Source organism: Esox lucius, chromosome 2 (genome assembly GCF_011004845.1).
Source record: "Esox lucius isolate fEsoLuc1 chromosome 2, fEsoLuc1.pri, whole genome shotgun sequence".
Classification (NCBI taxonomy): domain Eukaryota; kingdom Metazoa; phylum Chordata; class Actinopteri; order Esociformes; family Esocidae; genus Esox; species Esox lucius.
Window position 1 is genome coordinate 34,464,423 of NC_047570.1, and position 21,315 is coordinate 34,485,737.

A 21,315-nucleotide genomic window follows, 5' to 3' on the forward strand; every position below is an offset into this window, starting at 1 on the left:
AGCGGACTAAGCGGTTGTTAGTTCTCCCCTCAGTTGACGGTCGGCCGCAGAGCGAAGAGTCAATACGAAGGACAAGTCCTGCCGAAAACCAAACATGGATGGCTCAAGCTGTCATGGCCAAGACAGAAAATGAGTCTGGCATGGCTATAGTTTGGGCACGGCGGTGCTACATCCTCACTCATTACGCCAGGTTGATTGATCAATCAACTCTCCTGTCTGGCACCGAGCTAGGCTAGCTCTGGGACAGCCTCTCCTCACTGCACAAACCTTGGTGGCTAGAAATCTGAGAGCGGAGGAGTCGTAGGAACAGCCTACCTGCACCAAACACACCTGTAATGGACATGATTTTTAAGGTGGATTCAGAAGCATCACGGGCGGTTGATACACAACGTTGGTTTGTGTTAGTTTGTGGGACACCTGAGAGAAGGGCATGTTGACGTTCCAGTCATCAGTTTTTCTTAAACCATTAAAGTTTGAAGGTTTTCTATTGCCATCTGGCACTATTTTGACTTATAAAATTGTCTTCCTTTATAGTAAAATGAAGTGCGTCAATATGTGGATTCTGCAGACTCTCAGCTACAAGCACAATGAAGTACAAACTAACCTTTTCACTTATAAGATCTTTAATGTGAGATCATGGCAAAATGTATAAAAAGAAAAATAGAAACTATGAAATTCTGTAGTGTAAACATCACATTGGAATTCCCCAGGTAATGAGAACCCGTGTAACAGTGTTAGGGGGCCATAGATTTTGGTAAATGAAAAACGTATGTATAATGTTTGACTATTTACCAAGTGCCCTGTTTCCTTCCAGTGAGGTATCGTACCTCATTCCAGAGATTTTGAATAGCAGCCTGCGGCTGACGAATTGGTTTGTCAGGGGACTTTTATTAATCCAGGTGTGTCAAGACGACAAACGTTTTTCAAGACCTTGTTAAAATTTCCCTCCATCTCTCCAGAGGAACAATCTTTGTATTTGAAAAGCACAGATTGATTATTCTCTAATGTGGGATTGTGAAGTCTCTCTTTCTGTGTTGATTTTATTTCAGAATAATGAATCTGTAAGCCAGCATGATGAGGGCTATTGATGCCAGACTTATGGAGTCAGAGGGTGTGTAGAAGAGAGACTAATTATCCAGGGCGGGCTAGCCTAGATGTGGCTAGAAGTGTTGGCTCTGTGCTTGGCCTTGCGTCAGGGCTGGCTAAATGCTAACTGGTAATCCCACTGAGCTAAAGCTTTGCCAGGGCCAATAAGTCTGTTGCCCGTCCCATTAGGGAGAAAGAGAGGAGACAGAGAGAGAGAGAAAGAGAGAAGGAAAGGAGACACCCAGAGAGAAACAGATAGACACACAGAAAGATAAAGGCAAGAGAGGGAGATAGAGACAAAGAGAAAGAGTTCATTCTTCTCTCCCTTCTCCCTCCGTCTCTTCCAGCTATCGACCAGACACTGCAGAAAAACTTGTTCACCCTTGTGTGCACTGACACTTCTACTGCACAGTGTGTCTCCCTCATCACCACGTTCTATCAGGCTGTGAGGTGATTCAGACTGAAAGACGATTAGTCCGGTCCTGGGTCTGCCAGGGGTTGAAGGACATTTAGGTTTTACAGTACACAGTGTTCTGTGGTCTGCTTGTTCAGGGAAGTAGTCATTCCACCAGGGGTATTGCTTTAACTGTATTGCTCAGTTGTCAGAGTTCGGGCTCTTGCAACGTCAAGGCTGTGGGTTTTGCGGGGGACAAGTTTGAAACTGTGTAAAACAGTTTGACTGCATTAAGTCGACCTGGGTAAGAGCATCTGCTTTGCAAACATTTTAATTTTGACTTATTTCGACAGGCTTAAGGTTGCACTGTTTATCAGTCTCCAAATGTGAGTGGTGTTCCTGAAACAAGAGTTTTTATTGCAATTCTGTGTTTCCAACATTCAGCTATGCAGAGGGACAAGGCAGCGAAGCCATGCTTGCAAATGCATTGTATTGGTTGACTTAAAGTGGGCACAAATGGATTTTGTGATTTTCAGCACAGTGTCTTGGTGGTATTTAACTCAATGTCCTCCCCGTATCACTTTCTATATTTTCTCTGGAACAGTCCATGCTCCACATAGCCCTGGTCTACCCTTCCATTCCGGCTTCACATTCCAGTGAAATATCCCGGTCCACATTCCCTGTTTGATCAGCTTCCTGCCTGTCAAGTTTATAGGTCTGTCTGGCTCACACATGGTCCCTGAGACATGCATACAGTACAGCAGGCTAACTACAGTAGAATAACTATGTCCGGCCAACTGAAGTAGTTAATTACAGCAGGCTAACTACAGTAGAATAACTACAGTAGGCTAACTGAGGTAGTTAATTATGGCAGGCTAACTACAGCAGGCTAACTGAAGTAGTTAATTACGACAGGCTAACTACAGTAGGCTAACTACGGTAGAATGGGCTAAGAGCCTACCTTCAGAAGGTTAACAGCAGTAATCTCCCTAAAGTAATCTTATTGCATTTTAACTGCTGTCCTCATCTGTGCATAATAGAGTAGGGCATAACACTAGTACCAGACCAAAAAACGTGTTTCCCCACCAGCGAGCCACACCAAAGGCCTGGTGTGTCTATGGAATGACAGGCCAACTGGGAGGTAGCTGCACTTGTCTCAGGTAACCAGGATGTGGGAGAGGTCAGGTAACCAGGATGTGGGAGAGGTCAGGCAGCCAGGATGTTGGAGAGGTCAGGGAAACACACAGCAGCATCGGTGGATCTCCTGGGGCGCCCTAAAACACACAAACACACACACATCCATCCACTACAAACACACACACACACACGCAAAACAGTTTTTCATATGTAGCCCACTATTCCACTTGCACGCACACACTCTCTTACAAGCGGGTTTGTTGGTCCCCCTGACCTTATGACCTATCTGCTGAAACCTGATAGCCTGCATAAAGCAGGAACAGATGTGTGTACTATATTGTGTGTGTGTGGGTTCTCAAGCAGCCGTGTGCGTGCTGACGGCAAATACTAAACACCACCAGTATGCCCCACACTGCATTCTTTACACCACAGATGTTAAAAAGGCCTGTGTGTTTGTGTGTGTGTGTGTGCGTGCATGTGTGTTTGCAGTCCTCTCGCAGTTCACAGCATGGCACGACACAGCCAGAGGACTGCTGCAATGTGTGAACCACACCTTACATCTGCTTCCCAAATGACACCCTAATGCCTGTTTGGTGACACTGCATTTGAACAGAGCCCGTTTGGACCTGGTGGAAAAACAATAGGGAAAGTGCTGTTATATGAGACTAATTGCGCAGTGTTCCGGGCTGTTGGTCCTAGTGGGTTGCTATAGATTCATTAGAAGACATTGTGAACAGTAAAGGCTGCAGTAGACTGGCAGTGTGCTGATCGATCCTGTGATCGCTGGTCAGCTTCAGTTGCAAAACGACTGACTTTCCTTGTTGTAAATGGGTTATGCGTTTGGCCAAAAGGCAGGGCACTTGGCTCAGTCAGCAGGCACTGTTAGATTGTACGTGTCTGTATTTACACTTTTCAATGTGAAATTGCGGCACTTTGTTTTGAGAATTTGTACATCTATTCCAGGAGGGCAAGACACTACACGGAAATGCTTTGAAGATCTGTTTGTATGAAGAGTTGGAATCTTTTGCAAATATTTTTTTAGACACTGCCCTCTCTTTCTGTCTCTATTTCTGTCTGTCTGTCTGTCTGTTTCTTTCTGTCTTTCTGTCTCTCTCAACAGACAGACAGGAGACTCCTTCAGCCAACACACATATCACTCTCCCGAGAAGGATGGGCTATCACCAGAGATGAGGATGATGGTGAATGCAGGACCGTTACGTCCTGACCGGTGAACCTGAGCTGATGACCCGATCTCCGTTTGTCTCCTCCTCCAGGCCCCCCCAGTGATGGGACATGGAGGACCAGGGACCCCGTGTCGCAGACTATTTCGTGGTGGCCGGCCTGACCGACTCCTCCACCCCTCTGGGCCAGGAGATCCACTTCGACGATGTCTGCCACAAGACAGCCAAGCCCAAACCGCCAATCACAGACATCGCCGTGGTGATGCGCTCGCTCGGGGAAGAGGTGCCTCCTGGGTACATTTGTGTGGACACCACGCCCTCAGGGCTGTCAGCTGACTTGAACAACGGAAGTCTCCTCGCGCCACAGATATTCCTGTGTTACAGACGGGGGCGGGACAAACCACCGCTCACAGACCTGGGGTAGGTTTGACCTGCCGTCGGCCAGGTGGAGTATTTGGGTGGATATCACGCTTATAAACCATATACCAATGCAATTGGAGCAGTAAGAAGGGATGTCATACCTGTGGTCTCGTAAAGCACGGCTATCAGCCAATCCGAATTCAGGATTCAAACCACTGGTTTATTAAAAACTGTATAAAATGACTATGACATCACATCACTTCTTACTGCTCTAATTACATTGGTGACCAGTTCATAAGTGCGATAAAGCATCTCTGGAATTTGTGATATATTGACAATATTTTATTATAATGTCCAGGCCCTCCGCGATGTGTCGTGCCTAAGAACAGCTCTTAGCCGTATATACCACACCCACACAATTACAAATACCTTTGCTATTAGCCAATCAGCATTCAGGATTCAAACACCTTGTTTATAAATGTGTAAATATATATGGCCCTGTAGCAAACCCTCCATGTCCCAATATAGGTTCAGGTGGTTGGGAAACACTGGCCTAAGCAACAGATACATTGTGGGTTTCCCCATGAGTCAGAATGAATTACTCTGAGTGATTGTGAGAGAGAGAATCCAATTGTTCATGAAAGTGTTTGTGTGTCTGTGTGTGTCTGTATGTGCGTATGTGTGCATGTGTGTGTGTGTGTATTTCTCTGCATCATGTTGTGTAAACACTGCTTCAGCGAGAGTCCTGTCTTGTCCTGTCCAGTCAGTGTCAACATCAGCCCTGAGACTGAAGCCAGTAAATGACTCACCATCTGATGTGACAACAAACTGCAGATGCACCGGTCGGTTACTATGGAAAGTAGCTGATGTTTTTCTGTGAAGTTCCAGCTGAGAGATGTTATGTTCCTCAACGTGTCCTCGTTGTTCGTCATTACATGACGTCGTGACAGGCCTCCGTACACATCGTGTGTTTGGGCCAATGGACTGGGTCTACTTCATATGCACACTGAGGCAGGATTATTTACACTAGAGGGGCAGGCTTCCAGCCAAGGCTCTTACACCAAATCCTTTTGAATTGGTTTATGACTGTGTACTACATCAGGGGTGAACCTGGTTGCTTAACGACTTGTTCCTCTTCTCAGTAGGTACGAGTGGAAGCAATGGTTGGGGTTAGAGGTCAGGGGCCATGTAGTGAAGTTTTCCTCTCCTCTCAGAGTCATGTACGAGTGGAAGGAATAGTTGGGGTTAGAGGTCAGGGGCCATGTAGTGATGTTTTCCTCTCCTCTCAGAGTCATGTACGAGTTGAAGGAATAGTTGGGGTTAGAGGTCAGGGGCCATGTAGTGAAGTTTTCCTCTCCTCTCAGAGTCATGTACGAGTTGAAGGAATAGTTGGGGTTAGAGGACAGGGGTCATGTGGTGAAGTTTTCCTCTCCTCTCAGAGTCCTGTACAAGTGGAAGGAATAGTTGGGGGTTAGAGGTCAGGGGTCATGTAGTGAAGTTTTCCTCTCCTCTCAGAGTCCTGTACGAATGGAAGGAGCGCCTAAAGCAGGGCTGCCACGTTGTCCAGACAACACCGTCTGGTCGCCCGGCCAACATCAGCTCCACGTCCTCCCAGAGGATCTACGTGACGTATCGCCGCGCCACAGAGAGCCAGACCTACGCCGCCTTGGCCGTCACAGACGTCTGTGTCATCATCCCCGGCAAGGGAGAGACGCCCCCACACACCTTCTGCAAGGTCGACAAGAACCTCAACAGTAGTATGGTGAGGAGAGGCAACGGGAGGGTGGTCTGACCGGTGACCAGAGGGTTGCTAGATCGAGGTGATAAGCCGTGCTGTTCAGGTTTCGAACCCTAATCGCTCCGGGGTCAATGCTTCAAACGACCACGTTTCCTTTGTCAACCCTCCCTGCTGAAACAAGTGTAAAAGTGTGTAACCTGACTGACTGCGTGAGACGGGAGGAGAGCGGGATGACTGTCAGGGTTAGGCATCCCCCAGACGCCAGGCCTGTTGAGACAGGGCTAGAATGAAAGCCTGCAAACCCAGTAGCTTTTCAGGAGGAGCTCTAGCCCCCCCCCCCACACACACACACTTCCTAAACGGCGTAAGCAGACACCAAACCTTCCTTCCCCCGACACACCTGGGTTTGTTTTTTCCCTTTCCTTTATGCATAGAGTTGTCGTTAAAAAGCGCCTCTAACCCAGTTCTCCACCCACCCCCTCGTCTATTTCCAGTTGAGATGTTTTCCTATTTCTTGCTAGCAGTAACACACAAACACACGCACGCACACTTTGTTGTGTATCCATTAATGACTGCCACTGTCAACACATTGCTCAAGTTATTCCTGGCAGTTACGAAAGAATATGGTGCAACTGAATTGGACGCAATGTGTCTCACGTGTGTTTTCAGTGGGGCTCCGCGGTCTACCTGTGTTACAAGAAGTCCGTGGCCAAAACACACACCATAGCCTACAAAGCAGGTGAGTGGCCAGGGTCCCCGGAAACACAAAACTCTGCCTGTACTCGTGTAAATACCGTTGCTGAAAAGAAGACTTATTGGTGATAGCTTGGGATTTTTGCAACAACGCTTTTAGATTCTCATTTTCAAGTGAATCTGACTCTGGTCAACAAGGTCCTGAGCAGGATGTCCTGTCCTGTTGTAAATTCTTGGCGTGTATTAAAATGCTATGGCCAGCTCCATGCCATATGTTCTCTTGGCAGCCCCTAAGGCATCGTCATACAGTAAGGTCCTTGATGCCAGAGGCCCTAGTGTCTGTCCATCCCCTGTGTCTGTCCATCCCCTGTGTCTGTCCATCCCCTGTGTCTGTCCATCCCCTGTGTCTGTCCATCCCGTGTGTCTGTCCATCCCCTGTGTCTGTCCATCCCGTGTGTCTGTCCATCCTTTGTGTCTGTCCATCCCCTGTGTCTGTCCATCCCGTGTGTCTGTCCATCCCCTGTAGTCTGAAACAGGCAAACAATAAAGTGAAGTTGAGCAGGCCTACTAATCAGGGAAATGTCCATGCTAGATAATTAGCAGGGACTAAACTGCCTCTGCCTCCTTGTTGTGCAGTCCATCACGTTTATTACCACAGTTGCTATGTCGTGTTGTGTCACGATGATAATTACCCTGATGAGCACAATCAGACTGTAATAGCATTGTTTTACAGACGCCAAGATTTAGAGCGGTATCGACCTGTATTTGCCGAGCGGGTTAATTACCATAGAAACAATCTAACATTCTACCCATTACCTTGGTGTTTGATGAGGTGCCTCCCCTTCCATCACTCCCTCCCCCCTTACTCCCCGTCTCTCCCCCCCATACTCCCCGTCTCTCCCCCCCATACTCCCTGTCTCCCCCCCTTACTCCCCGTCTCTCCCCCCCTTACTCCCCCCCCCCCTTACTCCCCGTCTCTCCCCCCCTTACCCCCCCCCCCCTTACTCCCCGTCTCCCCCCCTTACTCCCGTCTCCCCCCTTACTCCCTGTCTCCCCCCCTTACTCTCTGTCTCTCCCGCCCTTACTCCCCGTCTCTCCCCCCCATTACTCCCGGTCTCTCCCCCCCTTACTCCCCCCCTTACTACCCGTCTCCCCCCCCTCACTCCCCGTCTCCCCCCCCCCTCACTCCCCGTCTCTCCCCCCCATTACTCCCCATCTCTCCGTCACTTCCACTCTGTCTCTCTCCCTTCCCTCTCCCCGTCCCTAACCTCCCTTACTCCTCTCTCCCCCCCCCAGGTCTGTTCAGCCGGTATCCTATGGAGGACTATGAGTCGTTCCCCCTCCCTGAGTCTGTGCCTCTGTTCTGCTTGCCCATGGGGGCGTCCATTGAGGCCTGGCCGGCACACACCAAATACTCCCTCCCTGTGTTCTCCACGTTCGTCCTCACCGGATCCTCTGGAGAGAAGGTAACACACACGACGCCCAGACACGCCCCTCCCCCGACCCCAAAGAATGTTTATTCAACATCAAGCACCCCCCCCGCCCCCGTGCCATGCACCTAACTTCCCGACAGTGTTATCTCAGACACCAACACATACCAGTATGTACACACACTCACACACACACCAACACACACTCACACACACACCAACACACACACCAACACACACTCACACACACACACACCAACAAACACTCACACACACACACCAACAAACACTCACACACTCACACCAACACACACTCACACACACACCAACAAACACTCACACACTCACACACACACCAACACACGCTCACACACACACCAACACACACTCACACACACACCAACACATACTCACACACTCACACCAACACACACTCACACACTCACACCAACACACACTCACACACACACTGGCACGTACACTCATTCGCACACAACAGCTGAGGGGGCCTCAGACAAAACATGACCCATACTGGGGCACAAGGAAACCACAGTGACGCACAGCACCCCAGCAGGGAAAGTGTGTCACACACACACACACACACACACTGTGGTGGAATGGAACACACACGGAGAGAGACAGCAGGCAGTTAGACAGCCCGCCACAGCTGCCGGAAGGATTCTGGCTTCAAAGGGTAACTGCAGAGGAGACGCGGCGAGGCGACAGGCAGGGAGGCAGTGTGAGCAGGTGGCCACCATCCCTCTGAAGACACTGGAGATGTAGCGTTTTGAAATCATTCAGGACCCTTTGCGTCTGCGATGGATTGAGCTTTGCCTACGTTAATGGGCCAGTGGAGTGTGAGGTAACCTGCCAGAGAAAATGCTTTCGGGGTGTTGAACCCATGTCGTTTCAAACACTCCGCCCCCTCCTCCCCCCTGACTCTGGGCCATCTGACAGATGTGGTGAAACCCAGGTCTGAATGTGAACTTAATCGTTCCTAAAGCCCCTGAGGTTTGGATAACTGCCTCAGAACCGGGTGGAAAACTAAACACGCAGCGTCAAAATTATGGCTGCCGTGCAAACCCCTGTTTGGTTCTGCCTGACTCTTGGATAACCTAGCTGGGCGTTTGTGTTCTGCTGTATTGTGTGTGTATGTTGAAAGCTGACCTGTGTTTTTCTGGAAAAGGTTGTAGAGTTCATTCAGGAGGTCTTTTCATACTGCTTTTTTCCTCACTCAATGCAGGTTTTCCTTGAAACTGAGTATATCTATTGCTGATTGACACACACATACATTCTTGTGCAAAGCTCACAGATTCCTAGCTATACATGACAATGGTGCTCACAGACTCCTAGACATACAGGACCATGGTGCTCACAGACTCCTAGACATACATGACTGTGGTGCTCACAGACTCCTAGACATACAGGACCATGGTGCTCACAGACTCCTAGACATACAGGACCATGGTTCTCACAGACTCCTAGACATACAGGACCATGGTGCTCACAGACTCCTAGACATACATGACTGTGGTGCTTACAGACTCCTAGACATACACGACCGTGGTGCTCACAGACTCCTAGACATACACGACCATGGTGCTCACAGACTCCTAGACATACATGACCATGGTGCTCACAGACTCCTAGACATACATGACCATGGTGCTCACAGACTCCTAGACATACATGACCATGGTGCTCACAGACTCGTAAACACACAGGACCATGGTGCTCACAAACTCATAAAGTTGCAGGAACGTGCTGTTCCCAGGTCCACTAGGTAAAACCTATGATGAAGTAGTCATGTAATTGTCTCCTGCGATCTGTTCGGTGGCTTACAGTGAAGTAACGTCCACACACAGTACACATTGCAACATAGTCACCGGACATCTTAAACCCCCCCTGTCTTCCCATTCTCAGGTGTATGGGGCTGCAATCCAGTTCTATGAGCCCTACTCCCAGGAGTGCCTGACTGACCTACAGCGCTCTCAGCTGGGCCTGCTGGACCACAGGCTGTCTGCCGAGGCCACGTCCCTGGCCACGTCCCTGGCCACATCCCCGGCCATGTCCCCTTCCGGCCCGGCAGCTGGCCCCAGGTCCGTCCACGCCAACAAGTGCATCTGTCTGCTGTCTCACTGGCCCTTCTTCGACGCCTTCCGCAAGTTCCTGACGTTTCTCTACCGATACTCCATCTCCGGACCCCACTCCTTGCCCATCGAGAAGTGAGCGCTGTTTGCCGTATGTTGGAACAATATGTTACATGTGCTTTGGGTTTGTCGGTAGACATGTCGTAGAGACAAAACCCTGGGCATAGGGAAATATTTACAATGGTTTCCGGGGCCGTTTTAATGAACATCAGAGGCCTTATTTAGTTCAGTAACTAGGCCTTTGAGAATATAATCACAATGTCACATGCTTGCAACTCATTCTAGACAGGATTGTGTACTTGACATGTTTCACGTGTTCAGTCACACGTGAAGTCATGTGACAATATGTTTTTGGAACCGGACTGTTAGACAGGGCGTAGTTTGGATCAGGCGTGTCCATCTAAATCACGCTCCAGGAAGGTACCTCTGTTCTGCCCCTGTTCCACGCAATGTTACCACGCTCAGACACACGCACATACAGTGTGATGGAAAATTAAGCAAGACTGGAGTTTATTCTTGACCTCTTGACCTCCAACTTTTTCTCCTTCTAAGGCACATCTCCCACTTCATGCATAAGATCCCTTTCCCCTCGTCTCAGAGGCCCAGGATTCTAGTGCAGGTGAGTTTGGACCTCGGTTGTGGTACCTCTCGCCAGGGAAAGACAGGGGTCATGACTCCGACATGATTAGAGGCAGGTTACTCATTGGGGACTCATTGACCCCCCCTCCCCAATACGAATCAGAAACCTCCGCTCCTTGCCACCTCCCAATGTTTTGATAAATTAGTTGAAAATTGCACTTTCTGCTATTAGACAAGACATGATATGTGACATTTATTTGTAGTCCTACATTATTTAGAGATATTTTATCTATTGGTTTACATCCGCAATCAAGGTGTTTTATCCTCACAGAAGTGTCTAACTTGCCCCTTTCAGCGTTGATTGTGGATTGATGTGAGTCTTTGGTAAAAGCCACCTGGGTGATGAAGCATGGCAGCCATTTTGTGTCCGACTCAACCCTGTGATAATCTGTGACCATGTGTTGACATCCCTCAGCTCTCACCTCACGACAGCCTGATGTTGAGCCAGCCAGTTTCATCCCCTCTGCCTCTCAGGTAACTCAGGCTTTGTGGCTCAGGAATATGGTTTTTCATGTGTGCAGTGGAATCCCACAGGATGTGCAGGCATTTTTTCCTGCCCTGCCAGTGACAAATTTGCTACAATGAATTAACAGCTCATCCCAACCTTGACTGAGACCTGCTTGAGTCAGGTATTTTAGGGCTGGGCATCACTAAGTAGCATTTAAATTGAGAATGGTAGTGATCCAAGAACAGATCCCTGAGGAACCCTAAAACCTACCTGCCTGTTGACCAATGCGGCAGATATTTGTTGTGTTACTTTGTGTTTTTCAACTCTTCTGTATTTCAGTGGTGGTCGGTTCTCCACGTTGCTGCAGAACCTGGGTCCGGAGAACGCTATAACCTTGCTGGTGTTTGCAGTGACGGAACACAAGATCCTGGTCCATTCTTTACGCCCGGCTGTTCTGACCAGTGTCACTGAGGCTCTGGTGTCTGTGAGTGCCTCACATATCAGCTTCAGGAGTTTCAGTCTTAGCCTGACGTTTAATAACGTAGCTTGACAAATTTACTGTGGAGGTTTTCTAAGTAGTTTTTGTTGCAACTAAGCCACTGTGGTGTTGATTTAATAGCTCTTGGTTTCAACAGTAGTTTTAAACACCCAGTTTATTCTCATTCTATTCCCTGCCACCCCAAACCTCTGCTCCTCCCCATTAACCTCTGCCCCCCTCCTAAACCTCTGCTCCTCCCCATTAACCTCTGCGCCCCTCCCAAACCTCTGCTCCTCCCCATGAACCTCTGCCCCCCTCCCAAACCACTGCTCCTCTTTTCCCATTCCCCACTGTCCCTGCACTCCCCTACATCCCTACTTATCTCCATTCACCCCTCCTTCAATCTGTCCCCCACTCCACCAGATGATATTTCCGTTCCACTGGCCGTGCCCATACATCCCTCTGTGTCCGCTGGCCTTGGCGGGCGTCCTCTCCGCCCCCTGCCCCTTCATCGTGGGCGTCGACTCGCGCTACTTTGACCTTTACGACCCCCCGCTGGACGTCAGCTGTGTCGACCTCGACACAAACACCATCTCCCAGTAAGCACTGCTTCTTTCCGACACAAACATAGTCTTGCCTTCGGCACCGCTTCTTTTGACAGAAACACAGTTTTCTGGTAAGCACTGCAATGGATTCTGCTGACAGAAATACAGTTCTCTGGTAAGCACTGCAATGGCTTCTGCTGACAGAAACACAGTTTTCTGGTAAGCACTGCAATGGCTTATTTTGACAGAAACACAGTTTTCTGGTAAGCACTGCAACGGCTTCTTCTGACAGAAACTCTGTTTTCTGGTAAGCACTGCTGTGGCTTGAAACCAGCCGCATCTAACTAGGACAGGCAGGGTTGAGGTAGCATGTAATTGGAATATAATGTATTTTAACAGAATTCCCCTGTCTGTTTGTTATTTGTGTGAATTTGCTTTCGGCTCCATTCCCAAACAACTACCGTCAACTAGCCAACACTGAGGCTACTAAAAGGTTGAACACAACATTGGGTCAGTCATAATAGAGGTCAATCATACATTACAGGGGCCCCCAACCACAAGAGTGTCAAACTTTCCTGCCTCTTGCTGTATTGTGGCTCAGGATGGCCCTGCGCTCATGCACATGTACGTGTTCTTGTGATGTGAAAGAATGAGACTAAGATAAATCATGTCAGAAATGTTTCCACCTTTAACATTAACAATTCAATTGAAAAACAAACTGAAATCTTTGAGGGGGAAAAATAAAAAACTCACAATAACCTGGTGTGCACACCCTTAAACTAATACTTTGTTGAAGCACCTTTTGATTTTATTATAGCACTCAGTCTTTTTGGGTAGGAGTCTATTAGCATGGCACATATTGACTTAGCAATATTTGCCCACTCTTCTTTGCAAAAGCGCTCTGATCTGTCAGATTGCAAGGACATCTCCTGTGCACAGCCCTCTTCAGATCACCCCATAGATGTTCAATTGGATTCAGGTCTGGGCTCTGGCTGGCCATTCCAAAACATTAATCTTCTTCTGGTGAAGCCAAGCTTTTGTGGATTTGGATGTGTGCTTTGGGTCGTTGTCGTGCTGAAAAGTGAACTTCCTCTTCAGCTTTCTAACGGACACCTGAAGGTTTTGTGCCAAAATTGCCTGGTATTTGGAACTGTTCATAATGCCCTCCACCCTGACTAAGGCTCCAGTTCCAGCTGAAGGAAAACAGCCCCAAAGCATGATGCTGCCACCACTATGCTTCAATGTGGGTATGGTGTTCTTTGGGTGATGGTTCAGTGTTGTTTTTGAGCCAAACATACCTTTTGAAAAACTTCAACCTCGGTTTCATCAGACCATGTTTTTCTTTGTAAGAAAAGGCTTCCGTCTTGCCACCCTTCCCCATAGCCCATTCATTTGAAGAATACGGGAGATTGTTGTCACATGTAGCACACAGCCAATACTTGCCAGAAATTCCTGCAGTTCCTTTAATGTTGCTGTAAGCCTCTTGGAAGCCTCCCTGGCCATTTTTCTTCTCGTCTTTTCATCAATTTTGGAGGGACGTCCAGTTCTTGGTAATGTCTCTGTTGTGCCATATTTTCTCCACTTGATGATGACTGTCTTCACTGTGTTCCATGGTATATCTAATGCTTTGGAAATTCTGTTGTACCCTTTTCCTGACTGATATCTTTCAACAATGAGATCCCTCTGATGTTTTGGATGCCCTCTCCGGACCATGGCTTTTGCTCTGAGAGGCCACTAAGAAAATGTCAGGAACATCCTACTAGAACAGCTGAACTTTATTTGTGATTAATCAGAGTCACTTTAAATGATGGCAGATGTGTAATGACTTCTATTTAACATGAGTTTGAATGTGATTGGTTAATTCTGAACACAGCCACATCCCCAGTTATAAGAGGGAGTGCACACTGATGCAACCAGGTTATTGTAAGGTTTTATTTTTCAGCTGGCCAATCAGTAAGCGAGTCAGTCAACTGGCCAACTATTTTTTGAAACTGCCAGCCAGCCAGCCAGTCAGTCAGTCAGCATGCCATTCTCATCTGCAGTACCAGGGTGGTCACCTGCCCTCTGCCGCCACCCCGTTGTTTGTTTTGGGGCCCTGCTACACCCCTGTAGCACCGCAGGAGGGCTGACTGTGTGTTTCTCTGTCCAGCATCGAAGACAAGAGGGCCCTGACGTGGAAGATCCTGCCAAAGAAAGCGTGTAAAAACCTCATGAATGTGCTGAGCAATCTCTACCAGCAGCTGGTGGATGGTGAGTGGAGTGTCTGGATGGTTTAATGCAGGTCTCACATTCAATACACTGGGTCAGCTAGAGCCTGGCGGCCACATCTGACTGAAATGGATTTTCTAGCCTTTGCTTATTATGTTTATTATTTGTATGGTCTTTTTTCCAGTGCTGACTTTTGCTGATATTTAATTCACTGAATAGAATGCACTCAATACCAAGCTGTGGGGTCGTTTCACCTGGCTCTCTTAAAACGCATGAACTTACTGTAAGTCCCTCAGGATAAGAGCGTCTGCTAAGTGACTAAAATTTAAATGTAGTACAAGACTAATCAGCGCCAGGCAACCATGCAGGATCCCTAAAACTATTTTTCAAAGTCGGCTATGAAAAGGGGATTCTTTCAAGCTGAGTCGTTATGCTTCTTACAGTTGTGCAATCATTTATTTTCTGTTTACATGGACGTTATTTCTGTGATAATAAAAAATCTGAATATGCCACAATAGTAGTAGTAGTAGTTCTAAATTCTGTTTTCCTGAGTCAGTAAAACTGTACAGATTAAAACCGATAGGCCTGTATTAATGCAACCATTGGTAGGCTTATATCAATAAATTAGACAGTAGGGCTATGTTAATAAAATCGTCGGTAGGCCTATATCAATAAAACTGTTGGTAGGCCTAAATCAATAAAACCGTCGGTAGGCCTATATTAATAAACAGGCAGTAGGCCTATATTAATAAAATATACAGTAGGTCTATATTAATTAAACAGACAGTAGGACTATTTTAATAAAATAGACAGTAGGCCTTCATCAATAAAATAGACAGAAAGCCTGTATCAATAAAATCAACATTAGGACTTTATTTATAAAATATAGAGTAGGCCTATGCTAATAAAATATACAGTAGGTCTATATTAATTAAACTGACAGTAGGACTATTTTAATAAAACAGACAATAGGTCTACATTTATAAAACAGACAATAGGTCTACATTAATAAAACGGCGGGTGGGCCAATATTAATAAAACAGTAGGGCTATATTAATAAAATAGACAGTAGGGCCATATCAATAAAACCAACAGTAGGCCTATATTTATAAAATATAGAGTAGGCCTATGTTAATAAAATATACAGTTGGTTTACATTAATAAAACGTTAGGCCTGTATAAATAAAACCGACAGTACTTCTAGATTAATAAAACTAACGGTAGGTTTACATGAATTAAACCGATTGTAGGACTACATTAATTAAACCGATTGTAGGCCTACATGAATTAAACCGATTGTAGGCCTACATTAATGAAACTGATGATAGGTTTACATTAATTAAACTGATTGTAGGCCTACATTAATTAAACTGATGATAGGTTTACATTAATTAAACTGATTGTAGGCCTACATTAATTAAACCGATTGTAGGCCTACATGAATTAAACCGATTGTAGGCCTACATTAATGAAACTGATGATAGGTTTACATTAATTAAACTGATTGTAGGCCTACATTAATTCAACTGATGGTAGGTTAAAATTAATTAAACTGATTGTAGGCCTACATGAATTAAACCGATTGTAGGCCTACATTAATGAAACTGATGATAGGTTTACATTAATTAAACTGATTGTAGGCCTACATTAATTCAACTGATGGTAGGTTTAAATTAATTAAACTGATTGTAGGCCTACATGAATTAAACCGATTGTAGGCCTACATTAATGAAACTGATGATAGGTTTACATTAATTAAACTGATTGTAGGCCTACATTAATTAAACTGATGGTAGGTTTAAATTAATTAAACTGATTGTAGGCCTACATTAATTAAACTGATTGTAGGCCTACATGAATTAAACCGATTGTAGACCTACATTAATTAAACTGATGATAGGTTTACATTAATTAAACTGATTGTAGGCCTACATTAATTAAACTGATTGTAGGCCTGCATTAATTAAACTGATTGTAGGCCTGCATTAATGAAATGGGGTGCTTGTATTAATATATCCAATGGCTGGCCTGTGTAATGTAGAATTGTCTTGGACACAATGTGCTTCTCCCCATTTTTACCTCCCTCTTTCAAATTCAAAGCATCTCATCCTCCATTTTTCTCACTTTGTCCTTCTCTCTCCCTCCCTCTCTCTCTCCCCTTCGTGTTCTACCTTTCTCAATCTCCCTTCCTCTCTCTTCTCTCTCACTCTCCCCTCTTCACTTTACAATCTCCCGCTTCTTCCTTTCTCTCCTTTCTTCCACCTCCTCCATTTTGTTCCCATTATGTCAGTTATGTTATTTATAACCCAGCCACCAGTAAACCTTCCGCCTACCACTCATTCAGATGTATACAAATCAGGTAATTGCTGATTCTGAGAGGCAGTGAGGCTGAAAATATATCAGGCCGGTGCTTTAACGTTCAAGGAGGTGAATATCGAACATCAATATAACTTGGCAGAGCTACAAGCAGATACAGGTAGAGCCTTGGCTTTTGGCGGGCAGAAGAAAAACTAACTTCAATCATAAGTAAACAAATGAATCCTCCATCTATTACAAAAACCAACCGACAGAAGCCAAAGCCAGTGTCAAGAAGGCACCTTTCACAGTATGTCCCGTGTGTTTGAGGCAGGTTTCGGGATTGAGAACTGCTAGTCTCCTGTAGTTTCATAGAACTGTATTTCAATGCATTTCCCCTTCGGTTCTGGAAAACGACACGAGAGCCAGTGTTGCTTTCCAAATTGCGCTCAATTCCTGAGGAACTGTTAGTACAGTACTTATAAAACGAATACATAGCTAGAGTAATAGGATTCGATTCAGGAAGGATTTTAAAATGTACGCAAACTACATCCCAGCTTTCTAATGGTTTTCCCAGTTAGCGTAACCAATATCACAGTTTTTCATTGATTCCCCAGGTCCACATGACCAAATTGTATTTACCATTGTTTCCTGCAGGTCAGCAGCGTCCTGATGGCCTGTCAGACCTAAGTGTGAGTGACTGTGCAGAGCTGGCATGTGGGAAGAGCCTCCACACCCTGGACATGGAGATACAGGAGGCCTTCCTGCGTTTCATGGCCGCCATCCTGAGAGGCTACCGCTCCTACCTGAGACCCATCACGCAGGCGCCGTCCGAGAAGGCTACCGACGCATCCTCTCTCTTCGACCTGCAAGGTGAACGCAGCACCTCGTTTATGTCTGTGCACGTGGGCCGGACCAAAGCCCTGCGGGCCACATGTTGTTTTGGTCGGAGGGGTTGCGAAAGCGAGCTGTCTACACTGGGGTCTGTGCCCATTTGTTGACCATTATTTCAGGGCGTTGTCTGAAGCATTACATCACGGGGACGTTATTATGACGGTGGTGAGTAATGGGCCTGGCGAACTCCCAAATTACGCCCTGTTCTGCCCCCCCATAATGCACTGCTTCCACAGAGGCTGATGGGGCTCTGGTCTAAAGGAGTCTGCTGTGTAGGGGACAAGGCTCCATGAGAGGCCGCCAGGCTTCAGGTTCGTTTTTCACTGCCGTCATAGTAACGTAAATATCCAGCGTCTCGCTCTCTTGCGCAGCCCGTCTGTACCCCCCCCGGGCGCTGTTGTTTAATGCATTTTCTCGGAATGCATTTAATGCACTGCTTCTGCAAGCTGTTGATGATCGAGTAGTGCATTGTTATAGGAAGGAGGATGCTGTTCCTAGCTAGCTGCAGCTGTTTTATTCTCCAGAGATCGTTTGGGGGGGGGGGGGGTCTGGCCTGGAGACAGTCGTTGGCCTATGTTACGCTGGCAGTGTCCTTAGGGGAGGTTATCTCATTCCGGCTCCAGTTCACAGGCGGCCGCACAGCATTTAACTTTGACAGATGACTATAGCTAGCCGTAGCCAAGGGGCTTCATCGCTTACTGGGTCGGGGTGTGGCCGTCGTCAACAGCTGAACGACGGCACAGCGTTTCTCCCGCCGGGGTCTTGAGGTGGAAACGACCCTGAGGTTCTGCTACACGTTTCGGAGGGGGTTCCTCCGTAGTTCTCATATGGCTCTAATGCCCCCCGCAGGGTTTCTCAAGAGCCGGGACCGTTCCCACCAGAAGTTCTACTCTCTGATGACGAAGACGCAGATGTTCATCCGGTTCATCGAGGAGTGCTCCTTTGTCTCAGACAAAGACGCCAGCCTGGCCTTCTTCGACGACTGCGTGGACAAGGTGACTGTTGAGCTGATAATACCATTACCCTGCTTACTGACTCAGCTGACAGCTACTTACCGTTGAGTCAAAATGCAATTACTGTTCCCGGGTCGTTCCCACCTTGCTGACTTGGGATAAATGCGCAGTTAGTCGCCCCAGATAAGAGCGACGACTACAATGAAACATAATTGTACGCCTGTATTCCCTGTGAAACGATTGTCCCTGTCAGGTATATCAGCTTCTTCCGCAGGTGAGGCTCCTCGTTCACACATCCATCACCTCCAACCCCAGATGGCCGGGTTAGGCAGAAGTCTTGAGCCCTTTTCAGGCAAATGTGTTTGCAAGCACCAATGTTGTCTACCAGTTTAGCTGGTCCAAGCCTTTGGCTTACACAACAGCACAACAGCACAGATATTGTTCCAGTTGATCGTGACATCTGTTTGTCATCTGACACCAATGTCCTCCCATAATATTGGTCATAGTGTGTATCAACCAGTCTCAGTTGGACAGATGTTGCTGGCTGTTTCACTTAGAACACTATGTATCAATACATGTATCAGCCTTCACAAGGACTGCTTTGGTTTATATGATTGGTACCAATGATTTCAACATTGGCAAATGCATCAGTAGAAATAGATGTCAATCCATTTTGGATAAGGTGAACATATAGCTAGCCATTTCCCAGTGGTCCTCAAACATCTCCTCGGAACCACCAGCCATTGTCCAATCAGACCACTGTCCTTGTCCAATCAGACCACTGTCCTTGTCCAATCAGACCACTGTCCTGGTCCAGCCTAGTCCAATCAGCACTGTTATATTTCACCTGACTAATTAGACGTCTTTCTCCTCTCTTCTTCCTCTTTTCTTTCTCGCTCTTCTCTCTGCCTCCATTTTCTCCTCCTTTCTCTCCTCTCTTTGTGACCAGCTCTATAATTCCGAGCGCAGTGCAGACAAAGGAGTTAAGGTGAGTGTGACTTGGTTCATTCTTCCCATCTCTCACGTTATCTCTCTTGCAGGATTACAGTTTTTTTTACTCACTACTGTTTCACGCAATATGGATATATGTGATCCTGTGTGAGATCCTGTGTGAGATCCTGTGTGAGATTCTGTGTGTGATCCTGTGTGAGATCCTGTGTGAGATCCTGTGTGTGATCCTAAATGTGATCCTGTGTGAGATCCTGTGTGAGATCCTGTGTGAGATTCTGTGTGTGATCCTGTGTGAGATCCTGTGTGTGATCCTATGTGTGATCCTAAATGTGATCCTGTGTGTGATCCTAAATGTGATCCTGTGTGATCCTGTGTGTGATCCTGTGTGTGAGCCTATGTGTGATCCTGTGTGTGATCAAAGAGGGGTCTCTTTCCATGTGAGGTTACAACATCTCTGTCTCACTCTTTGGCTGAATTTGCATCCATAAAAAAGCACTGTTTACCGGGGTCCCATTTTATCAGTGTACTTACTGTGAACTACGACAGAAAGCTCAGAGGACCGGGGTGGCTGACTAATCCTTCTGTTGAAGCTCTAACTACTTCCGTCTCTCTCTCCTTGTCTCTCCCTCTCTCTCTGTTACTCTCTGTTTCTCTGCTATGTAATTCCCTCCTGTAGAAAGCAAGCAAGTTTATTTATATAGCACAATTCATACTCGGAAACAATTCAAAGAAAGAGAAAAAAAGAAAATACTATAGAATAAAAACAAATACTGGAATAAAGACATACATAATTCTGTGTTCTTTACATAGATAATAAAAACCAAATTGAATGAAAACATATACTAAACTGGTAGATTCCGTATTAGATTCCATGAGGAAACTATGTAACTATAAAAGCTGTAAGGCTAACAGTGTGGTTAAGTTTAAGCTCTTAGTCATAGGCACGGGAAAAGAGAAGTGTTTTCCTGGATTAATTTTTTTTACATTTGGGTCTAAGATCTTCTGGTAGTTTGTTCCAGTTGTATGCGGCATAACTGCTAAACATAGCTTTGCAATGTCTAGTTTGGTCATCAGGGCGCTACTAGCTGACCTGAGTTCATGGATCTAAGAGCCTAAGTCAGTTTATAATTCTTAAACATATCAGAAATGTATTCGGGGCCTAAACCGTTCAGTGATTTATAGACTAAAAGCACCACTTTAAAATCTATTCTGTAACTGACTGGAAGCCAGTGCAAAGATGTAAGTGATGTGCTCTGTTCTCTTGGTCCTGGGTTAACATTCTAGCAACAGCATTCTGAATGAGATGCAGCTGTTTTACAGTCTTTTTGGGGAGTCCATTTAAGACCACATTACTGTAGTCAACCCTTCTAGAGATAAAAGCATGGATGGGCCTTGGGCCTTTTGGGACACCAAGCCCTTGATTGTAGCTATATTTCTTTAAGACGATAAAAGAGAAAAGCTCAAGCACATTCTCCTTTTCCACAGGCATTACACCATGCAGTACTCCAGAGTCAGGGTGAACTGACTAACACAGGCTCCTGGAATCTGTTTGGAAAGGCCCATGAAGAATTGTTAAGAAGTTGCTGTCTTAGTTAAACCAGTTTTCAACGAACACCCGCTTTTGATTTCTCCCTTTTACATCATTGCTGCGATAAACAAAACACCAAACTAAAACAATGATGACCCCGCTTACGCCATCTTTAAATAATCTAAAAGCAAGATTCTTGTTCCCATC

The 21,315-nt window shown here is 46.4% G+C and overlaps 1 protein-coding gene across 8 annotated transcripts in view; it reads left to right on the forward strand.

Annotated features, from left to right (window-relative positions):
* LOC105026500 (C-myc promoter-binding protein) overlaps positions 1 to 21,315 on the forward strand; it is a 58,845-nt gene that overhangs the window by 14,111 nt on the left and 23,419 nt on the right. For 5 of the 8 annotated variants that reach the window (XM_029125199.2, XM_029125201.2, XM_029125202.2 and 2 more), the window contains exons 2-14: positions 3,892 to 4,218; positions 5,674 to 5,920; positions 6,566 to 6,635; positions 7,886 to 8,055; positions 9,943 to 10,244; positions 10,722 to 10,788; positions 11,224 to 11,282; positions 11,596 to 11,740; positions 12,158 to 12,333; positions 14,429 to 14,529; positions 17,440 to 17,655; positions 18,526 to 18,671; positions 19,579 to 19,617. In XM_029125199.2, coding sequence (XP_028981032.2) covers positions 3,911 to 4,218; positions 5,674 to 5,920; positions 6,566 to 6,635; positions 7,886 to 8,055; positions 9,943 to 10,244; positions 10,722 to 10,788; positions 11,224 to 11,282; positions 11,596 to 11,740; positions 12,158 to 12,333; positions 14,429 to 14,529; positions 17,440 to 17,655; positions 18,526 to 18,671; positions 19,579 to 19,617 — 2,046 coding nt within the window. In that variant the 5' untranslated portion in view covers positions 3,892 to 3,910. The remainder of the gene's footprint in view (positions 1 to 3,891; positions 4,219 to 5,673; positions 5,921 to 6,565; positions 6,636 to 7,885; positions 8,056 to 9,942; positions 10,245 to 10,721; positions 10,789 to 11,223; positions 11,283 to 11,595; positions 11,741 to 12,157; positions 12,334 to 14,428; positions 14,530 to 17,439; positions 17,656 to 18,525; positions 18,672 to 19,578; positions 19,618 to 21,315) is intronic. The other 3 variants (XM_029125203.2, XM_029125209.2, XM_034297098.1) reach the window with 1 other exon arrangement.